Source organism: Trichomycterus rosablanca, chromosome 2 (genome assembly GCF_030014385.1).
Source record: "Trichomycterus rosablanca isolate fTriRos1 chromosome 2, fTriRos1.hap1, whole genome shotgun sequence".
In the NCBI taxonomy this organism is placed as follows: domain Eukaryota; kingdom Metazoa; phylum Chordata; class Actinopteri; order Siluriformes; family Trichomycteridae; genus Trichomycterus; species Trichomycterus rosablanca.
The window spans coordinates 17,912,507-17,923,099 of record NC_085989.1 but is presented as its reverse complement, the minus strand read 5'-3'; the positions used below and the strand labels follow the sequence as shown (position 1 = coordinate 17,923,099).

Here is a 10,593-nt window from a genome sequence, read left to right as displayed (position 1 = left end):
TCACTTCTACCACACGTCTAAAGGTGTAGTTGGAACTACACAGTTGCAAACGATCGGTGGAACTATGGTTTTGAGAAATAACGCATAACGATGTTTTGAACTATTAAAGTTACCAACGTAGTTACCACAGTAGTTCGAACTATGGTTTTGGGAAACACTTGCATCGCAACTGCATCGTTCCAACTATGTAAATTGCTAACGTAAAATGCTTTTTGGAAACGCACCCCTGTTATGCCTAGTTCACACACTGCGGTAAAGTTAGTTTTATATTCGACATTCGTTTAACATTCGCCATTCCGATCTATATAAATGGTTCAAAAAACACCTAACACCTACTTATTTTACGATTTCTTGCACAGATTTAAGTGTACTACATACTACAAAAATTATTTTATAGTAATTTTGAGGTTAATTGTATTTATTTAAAGAAAGATTAAAATGAAACCGCTGATTAAGCGTCAACTTCAGCTAAAGCGTTAGGGAGCGTCATCAAACTAACAGAAAAACGTAGGAAACATTTACTCTGCACTTATTACAGAGAAAAAAATCCATTAAAGTCTTGTAATGTATTCATGGATTCATGTCAATCGATTTTTTATGAACACAAAATAATGTATCTCACAACCTACAAACCTTGTTTTATAGATGATACCTTTTATTTTATTTTAATTTATACTTAAGATCAATGAATACGTAATACTTTTATATTGGAACTAAAGAAATCTATTAAACTCTTACATGATTTAATATAGTAAACCCAAACTATTTTTAATATACACATATTAATGTCCCTCACATCCTACAAAACTTGTTTTTTAAATAATACTTTTATTTTTAATTCATTTTATTTTATAGGTAAAATTAGTAAACCCATAATACTTTTATATTGGAACTAAAAAATCTATTAAACTCTTACCTGATTTAATTTAATAAACCCAATTTATTTTTAATCTACACATATTAATGTCCCTCACATCCTACAAACATTGTTTTTTAAATAATACTTTTATTTTTATTTTATTTTTATTTATAGTTAGGATCAATGAATCTATAATACTTTTATATTGGAACTAAAGAAATCTATTAAACTCTGATATAATTTTATATAATAAACCCAAACTATTTTTAATATACACATATTAATGTCCCTCACATCCTACAAAACTTGTTTTGTAGATACTGCTTTTATTTTAATTTTATTTTAATTTATAGTTAAGATCAATTGATCCATAATATGTGTATATCAGAGATAAATCTATTAAACTCTAAAATGATTTAATATAATAAAGGCAAGCTTTTTTTGATAAACACATATTAATGTCCCTCACATTCTAAAAACATTGGTTTATAGATACTGCTTTTATTTTTTTTATTATTTTAATTTATACTTTAGACCACTGAATCCTCAACACTTTTACATTGGACACAAATAAATCTATTAAACTCTAATATAATTTAATATAATGAAGTCAAACTATTTTTAATATAAACATATTAATGTTCCTCACAACCTACAAACCTTGTTTTATAATTACTGCTTTAATTTTAATTTTATTTTAATTTATAGTTAAAATTAGTACATTCATAATACCTTTATATTGGAACTAAATACATTTATTAAACTCTGATAAGATTTAATATAATAAAACCAAACTATTTTTATATACACACATTATTGTCCCTCACATCCTACAAACATTGTTTTATAGATACTGCTTTAATTTTTTTTATTTTAATTTATAGTTAAGATCATTAAATCCAAAATAAGTGTGTACAAGAGATAAATCTATTAAGTTCTGATATAATTAAATATAATTAACCCACACTATTTTTTATATACACATATTGATGTCCATAACATCCAACAGTTGTTTTGTAGATACTTCTTTTATTTAGATTTTATTTTATTTTATGGTTCAAATCCATAATAAAAAAAAACATAATAAGTGTGTATCATAGATAAATCTATTAAACTCAGATTTGATTTAATATAATAAAATACAACTATTTTTTAAAAACACATATTAATGTCCCTTATATCCTACAAACCTTGTTTTGTAATTACTGCTTTTATTTTTAATTTATTTTAAATTAAAGTTAATATCTGTAAATACATAATAATTGTATATCAGAGATAAATCTATTAAACTCTGAAATAATCTACTATAATAAAGTAAAACTATTTTTTATATACACATATTAATGTCCTTCACATCCTACAAACATTGTTCATAACATTTATTTATTTCCAGTATAAAAGTATTATGGATATTTTGATCATGATTATAAATTAAAATAAAATAACAATAAAAACAGTATCTATAAAACAAGGTTTGTAGGATGTGAGAGACATTAATATGTAATTAATAAAAATAGTTTGACTTTATTATTTTAAATTATATCAGAGTTTAATAAATTTAACTCTTATACACACTGATTATGGATTTATTATTATGGATTTTAACTATAAATTAAAATAAAATAAAAATATGAGCATTATCTATAAAACAAGGTTTGTAGGTTGTGGGGGACATTAATATGTGTATTTAAAAAATAGTTTGGGTTTATTATATTACATCATATCAGAGTTCAATAGATTTATTTAGTTCCAGTATAAAAGTATTATGTATATAACAATTTTATCTATAAATTAAAAAAAATAAATAAAAGCATTTTCTATAAAACAGGGTTTGTAGGATGTGAGGGACATTAATATGCATATATTAAAAATAGTTTGGGTTTATTATATTAAATCATGTAAGAGTTAAATAGATTTATCTCTTATACACACTTATTATGTATGCATTGATATAAACTATAAATTAAAATAAATGTAAAATAAAAGTATTATTTAAAAAAGAAGGTTTGTAGGATGTGAGGGACATTAATATGTGTATATTAAAAATAGTTTGGGTTTCTTTTATTAAATCATGTAAGAGTTTAAAAGATTTCTTTAGTTCCAATATAAAAGTATTATGGATTCATTGATCCTAATTATAAATTAAAATAAATTAAAAATAAAAGTAGTATCTATAAAACAACTTTTGTAGGATGTGAGGGACATTAATATGTGTATGTTAAAAATAGTTTGGTTTTATTATATTAAATCATATAAGAGTTAAATAGATTTATCTCTTATACACACCTATTACGTATGCATTGATATAAACTATAAATTAAAATAAATTTAAAATAAAAGTATTATTTAAAAAAGGTTTGTAGGATGTGAGGGACATTAATATGTGTATATTAAAAATAGTTTGGGTTTCTTTTATTAAATCATGTAAGAGTTTAAAAGATTTCTTTAGTTCCAATATAAAAGTATTATGGATTCATTGATCCTAATTATAAATTAAAATAAATTAAAAATAAAAGTAGTATCTATAAAACAACTTTTGTAGGATGTGAGGGACATTAATATGTGTATGTTAAAAATAGTTTGGTTTTATTATATTAAATCATATAAGAGTTAAATAGATTTATCTCTTATACACACCTATTACGTATGCATTGATATAAACTATAAATTAAAATAAATTTAAAATAAAAGTATTATTTAAAAAAGGTTTGTAGGATGTGAGGGACATTAATATGTGTATATTAAAAATAGTTTGGATTTCTTTTATTAAATCATGTAAGAGTTTAATAGATGTATCTCTTATAAACACTTATTACGTATTCATTGATATAAACTATAAATTTAAATAAATTTAAAATAAAAGTATTATTTAAAAAACAAGGTTTGTAGGATGTGAGGGACATTAATATGTGTATATTAAAAATAGTTTGCGTTTATTATATTAAATCATATCATAGTTGAATAGATTTATTTGTCTCCAATATCAAAATATCATGGATTTTTTTATCTTAATTTTAAATTAAAAAAACTGACATATAAAAACAGTATCTATAAAACAAGGTTTGTAGGTTGTGAGATACAATAATTTGTGTTTATAAAAAATAGATTGACATGAATCCATGAATACATTACAAGACTTTAATGGATTTTTTTCTCTGTAATAAGTGCATAGTAAATGTTTCCTACGTTTTTCTGTTAGTTTGATGACGCTCCCTAACGCTTTAGCTGAAGTTGACGCTTAATCAGCGGTTTCATTTTAATCTTTCTTTAAATAAATACATTTAACCTTAAAATTATTATAAAATAGCTTTTGTAGTATGTTGCCCACTTAAATCTGTGCAAGAATTCGTAAAATAAGTAGGTGTTAAGTGTTTTTTGAACCATTTATATAGATCGGAATGGCGAATGTTAAACGAATGTCGAATATAAAACTAACTTTACCGCAGTGGAGAACTGCTAATTCTGATCTAGCTGGTGGTGGGTTAATTGCGGCCTGATCATTTATCTCGCGGTTTGTATCTTCAAGAAATTCAAGTCTTTTTTCCACGTCCGTTATCCTGGTTATTAGAGCTGATAATTTTCCCTCAATCGAAACAGTAGTCTTTTTAACCGCTGCCAAACCTTCAAGTGCACTCGCCATTTGTTTCAGAGTGTCATATATTTTGGCGATATCCTGGGCCATATCGGTCTGTTCATCCTCATATTCGCTCTCGCCATCTTGATTAGTTTTTGCTTCGGGGCCTTGCGCGAGCGTAATTGCCTCTTACATTCACCAAATGTATTAATCTTCGGTTGTTTTGACATCTTTAAATTATAATTCACTGTTGTGTGCAAAAAAAAATTACTTCTGACAGTTTTCGGATAGTTTCAAAAGGATAAAAATAATGACGCGTCACGGAGCTCCCCGCTACGCAGCGTTCACCTTCATCGCGTCACGTGACTCCGTTTGGTGTCCTTTTTAACTTTATTGACATTGTCCCATTTAACCTACCATCCATCCCATTTTACTTGAACTTGAAATCGGAATGTGTTTGAAAGTCCAAAGTTTTTAAAGTATTTTACTTGGCACTTCACTTTTTTATAAATGGCAGAGATCTATAACAAATTTTGAAAGTAACACTTAAGGTACTCCACAGATTTTTAGGTGGGTTGTAATGGTAGTCTATCAAAAAGTATTATATCAAAATTACCGGACTTCACCCTATTTACTTTTTTTATTATAAAATTATTATAAAACAAATACAAAGTTATATTCAAAATACGGATTGTATAGGTGAGGAACACTGAAGTGTGAATATAGAAGTTAGTTTTACATCAGTAAAAAAATCATGCAAGAATACAAAATACGTTAGGTTTATGACGGTCCTGTACTCGATAGCTGCAGAGGGAGCTTGAAGAGTCTTTAGTTCTTTTTTTTCTTAATCAGAATTAACGTAATCTTGAGTTTAACTTAAAGTTGTAATTGCAGTGTGTTGCAAATTTTTTATTTGCCTATAAAATAGTAAAATGAGTAGTAAGTATTACGTGTTACTTCTACTGTAATGACTAATGGTCGAACGAATGCCAGTGATAGCTCGGTTGTTAAGGTACTGGACTAGTAAGCAGAAGGTTGCCGGTTCAAGCCCCGCCACCACCAAGTTGCCACTGTTGGGTCCCTAAGCATGGCCCTTAACCCTCAGTTGCTCATCGTGTTCCGCTCATTGTGTAAATCGCTTTGGATAAAAGCGTATGCTAAAAATGAATGCTGTTTATTTAACTTTATAGTGGTCAAGTGTTTGCAGATAACACACGGACACGGTAAGATGGTTTGGGTTTCTGATTTAAAGTTTTTAACATAAATTTCTTTACTTTACAGTTCCATAAACTGTTTGATATTGTAGTAAAGTATAACTGGTAATGTGTTAATCTCTTTTAGGCTTTTCAGCAGCGTCTTCTTCCCAAAGGCATTTTAAAGCAAACAACATACACGCAGATTAAAGCTAAAGCTCTCTAATGACCTTGTCCTTGCTGCTTAGCTTGCAGTTTAGTGTTGTGGCAAAATTTCATGACATAACGATGTACAACTGCACTTAAGCCCCTGCATTTAATTCTTTTTATTTTTTATCACGCACCCCGTTTATGCATGGTGTATGCAACATGAATGCAGCATTAGGGTTACTATAAAAGTTAGGTGTGTTACACATTTAGTTTTTGATGCAATGAGTAAATATAAAAAGCAACAACATTTTGTTAATATTTTATTGTGTTTATTATTATCAGTATTTATTTTTAAAAAACTGACGTGTCATATTTTTTTTCGAATTTTTATGTAGTTGCTTCTTCATTTAGCGGTATTTCTCAGCCAGGGCCAGGGCCAGGTTCTGAAAAAACTTGTCAACAGACACATGAACCTCGGGGGTAAAATCAGCAGGAAAGTACATTCCAATGCTCACGATGACGGTGTGGGCCAGGAGCTATTATAAAGAAAAGCAAATAACAGATTTAGTAACTTAATTATTACTGTTCATTATTACACGGTTGGTTTAAAAATAGTGCCATGAAAGTCTTTTACCTTGAAATTAGAAGGGTCTACTCGAAGCTTAAAAGCGTGCAAGTCGCTGAGAGGGCTCAGAAATCCCTTAAGATCGTCAATATGGCCAACAGCCTCTCCAACTTTCCTCATAATTACGCTTCCATGCTTTTTCACATTAGGTGATCCGGGATGAAGATCCGACCAGTGGGCAAAGTATGTCTTTGTTGGGGGGTAGACGACAAACAGTCTGCATAAAAGTGCATGAATCAAACAAAAAAGTTAAAAAAGCGTCAGATGAGATATATAACTTCTAAAAGGTGTAAGATGCACTACACTGGTTGCTTAAAAATGTAGCCTTTAGCTCACCTGGCAAGTGCTTCGTGTCCGATGTCATCGGCTTTAGTAGCGACCTTGGTCCAAATATCCTTAACGGCAGCTTTGTCTTTAGACGAGAGACTCATTTCTGCACTGATCCGTTTTTCCACCCAATAAACAATGTCAGAGATATAACTTGATGCGTGTTCGAAGTGCCAGTTTTTATTTAGCCTGATATGAGGCACACCCTGCCATATCAAACCTAAACCCCACCCTGTATTTGGACTGGTCGGACAGTTTTGGATCTTTTCCCAACTGGTGTTAATAAAGACACATTTAATTATAATGTAGTTTCATAGTTTCTTTGTTGTTACATGTAGGTTAAAAATATATAATTTTTAAATATGTGTGTGTGTGTGTGTGTGTGTGTGTGTGTGTGTGTGTGTCTCCTAAGATGCACACTGTAATTTTAATCGTTCATTTATTTATTTAAATGTTTGGTTTTGGCTAATTGTCATTCATTCATATATATGAATTATTGTTATTTTATTATTAATTTAGTTTCATAGTTACTTCGTTGTTACATTTAGGTTTTATATATATATATATATATATATATATATATATATATATACAGTATATATATATATATATTTTATATATATATTTTTATAGGTTATATATATTTAAATATATGTATGTATATATAAAATATGTATAATATATATATATATATATATATATATATATATGTATATATAAAATATATTTACATTTATGTAAATGTATGTATGTGTATGTGTGTGTCTCGAAGGTGCAAACTGTAAATGTAATAGTTCATTTAATTATTTAAATGGTTAGTTTTGGCACATTTTGGTCATTCAAATATATGAATTATTATTATTTTATTATTAATATAGTTTTTTCGTTTCTTCGTTGTTACATTTAGGTTTATATATATATATATATATATATATATATATAGATCTCAGATGTGCACATCGTAAATATAATCGTTCATTTAATTATTTAATTGTTTGTCTTGGCAAATTTTTTAGTCATTACTGCAGTTGAAAAACGCCCAATTGACCATGTTTCAAAAAAAAAGTTTGGATGTTTGGCACGGCGCCTATCTTTTTAGAGCTGCCCTACGTTCGGATCTAATCCAGTTTTTTTGTTTAGGGCGTGGATTGCCAGTGTTAATAAATTAAGCTTCGTTGCGCAAAATAAGTCAAAATTTTATAGGAGAGTTTTCTTGCGCTTGGTAAAATCAGTAAGATTCCACGATGGTTGAATGGACAGATGCCGAACGCCACATTATCAGTGATGTGTGGGGAAAGCTCAGCGTTGACGAAATTGGACCACAGGCACTAGCAAGGTAGGCAAACATCATATTTATAAACATCAGATAAATGTGCATTGACTTTTTTGTTCACTGTAAACATAACGGATGTCTTTGTCTAGGGTTTTGATTGTGTTTCCATGGACCCAGAGGTACTTCGCTTCCTTTGGTAATCTGTCTAATGCCGCAGCCATTACAGGAAACGCCAAGGTAGCTGCCCACGGCAAGGTGGTCATGCATGGTTTGGAGAAAGCTGTGAAGAACCTGGATAATATTAAACAAAGCTACGCACAGTTGAGTGTTATTCACTCGGAAAAACTGCACGTGGATCCCGACAATTTCAAAGTACGTCTAATTACACTTAAATTACAATAAAAAATGTAACGACATTTTAACGCTAGAGTTGAATTTTAGCATATGTTGATAGATCATGCTACTTGTGCTTAAAATAATTAAAACCGATTTTTATTCACAGCTTCTTGCAGAGTGCATCACTGTATGTGTAGCCATGAAGCTTGGACCTTCCGTCTTCACTCCTGAGGTTCAGGAAGCTTGGCAGAAACTCTTAGACTGCGTTGTGTCAGCTCTGGGCAGGCAATACCACTAAGAAATTATTAAAATACAAAGATGTTTACAGCGAATACAAAGATCCAGTACATGATGTTTTCGGTGCAAAAATAAATAAATAAATAAAATTGCCAAGAAATTCCATCTTCAGTTTATTCTGTTTTCCTTTCTAAAACATATGCACATGACATAAGATAAGATAGCCTTTTATTATCCCACGGGGGGGAATTTGCAGTGTTACAGCAGCTTTCAAGAATATAAAATATAAAAAATACAAAGTGTTTACACATATGTACACATATATGAAAAAGTAGAAAGTAAGTAAAAATTACAAAAATATAAACAGTATTTTTAAAGAAAGTTAACCAAATATTGCACAATTATTAACATGTATTGCACATGGACTGCTGTCAAATAAGAAAGTATTAATGATTTGTAATAGGAAAGGTGCAAACAACAGCAAATACTGTTCAGCTCTTTTGTCAATCAGCTGTTTCATACATTTACCATCAATGGTACCGCGCAAATACAGTACACGCTTTCTTACACCAACAAATTCTAATATCCAGAGTATTTACATTCAACATTTAACTATTAATATGTTTAAAAAACGACTTCTTCAATTTTTACTTTTTTGAGGTACAATTATGTGAACGTTTCTATCGAACAACTGCGGTATACTCTTGCATTTGTAATATCCCCAACACATTTGTACATTAATAAAATATACATAATAAAAACACATTCATAATATATGTTGACAAATACGACAAGTACTATAGTTCTCCAATATAAGACCAAAATACGTGGCACTGTAAGTTTATTTCAGTAGGGTAGTCGATGAACGAAACAACAATAATTTTAATATGTAGTGGCATTTAATAGTCTTCATATACACATACATACATACATACATACATACATACATACATACATACATACACACAAGTAACAGAAACAAACTTAATATAATATTCTTGTGGTAGGCATTTTTGTAAATATTTATATAAAATCTTGTGGAAGTGAGCAGCACTGGAACAGAAAAGATTGCGCCTATTACACAGATTGCAATTAAATTAATAAAATGTTCCCCTTCTTATTGTACTTATGACATTTTGTTGTAAATCCAAAAACTATTAAATACTACTACGTATTAACATTTTTGTTGTTTCGTTCATCGACTACCCTACTAAAATAAACTTACAGTAGCACGTATTTTGGTATAATATTGGAGACACATAGTACTCGTTGTCGTATTTGTCAACATTGCTTTTTGTACAGTTTCTTTTTACGTTTATATCAACACAACTGGCATATATAATAGCACTGAAACTTCTCAGGAAATAGTTCCAATTAAAAAATTTTTTTTTGCTTTTTTGTTGAAACGTGTTGACACGGCATAACTAAAATGAAAATATATTTGGTACAAATAAAAACAATACTTTTAATTGGCATTTTTGTAAGAATTTTTTTTTTAGGTAATCAATTTTTTGTATTGAGGAAAATTAAATGAGCCATCATTTCAGTCAAGCAGATTTAAGCAGGTTTTTGGATTTTTCAGAGCATTTAAACTATTTACTTGTTAAAAGACTGGAAATTGAGTTCTTAATGAATAGATCACTCAATGAAGTAACTATTGTTAAGTCTAAGAATTTTTTGTTTTAAAAATAAGGCTTAAATTGCCTGGCCTAACTGCAGCTTGTAGAATTTAATTATGCATTTATTTATTATTGATTGTTTTTGTGCTGGTAAAGTAGACATCAATCATATGTATAATCTTTAAATGTTTATCTAAATGTTTATTTAAATGTTTTTAATTGTCAAAATTATGTTGACTTTTAATTGCTCCTGCCAGTAATTACTGACCAACAGACATATCGTTTTGAAATGACTTTATTGTAGTATTGTTTTAAACAGCTCTCTTAATAATATATATAGAGCCATAAACAACGACCATTTCTTATTTATCTGTATTTATCTGCAAGAGCTGCAGACAAG

At 29.0% G+C, this 10,593-nt stretch overlaps 2 protein-coding genes across 2 annotated transcripts; one reads left to right on the top strand and one right to left on the bottom strand.

Annotated features, from left to right (window-relative positions):
- Nucleotides 1-6,083: 6,083 nt before the first annotated feature.
- Nucleotides 6,084-6,886, bottom strand: LOC134331007 (hemoglobin subunit alpha-like). Its single transcript, XM_063012312.1, has 3 exons — nt 6,738-6,886; nt 6,411-6,618; nt 6,084-6,312 (listed from the first exon to the last, which is right to left on the bottom strand). The coding sequence occupies exons 1-3, from the start codon at nt 6,830-6,832 to the stop codon at nt 6,184-6,186; spliced, it is 432 nt and encodes a 143-aa protein (XP_062868382.1). The 5' UTR covers nt 6,833-6,886; the 3' UTR covers nt 6,084-6,183.
- A 1,021-nt stretch (nt 6,887-7,907) lies between these two features.
- LOC134330965 (hemoglobin subunit beta-like) lies at nt 7,908-8,739 on the top strand. Its single transcript, XM_063012285.1, has 3 exons — nt 7,908-8,064; nt 8,151-8,373; nt 8,504-8,739. Exons 1-3 carry the CDS (start codon nt 7,973-7,975, stop codon nt 8,633-8,635), a joined length of 447 nt encoding a protein of 148 aa, XP_062868355.1. The 5' UTR covers nt 7,908-7,972; the 3' UTR covers nt 8,636-8,739.
- Nucleotides 8,740-10,593: the final 1,854 nt, after the last annotated feature.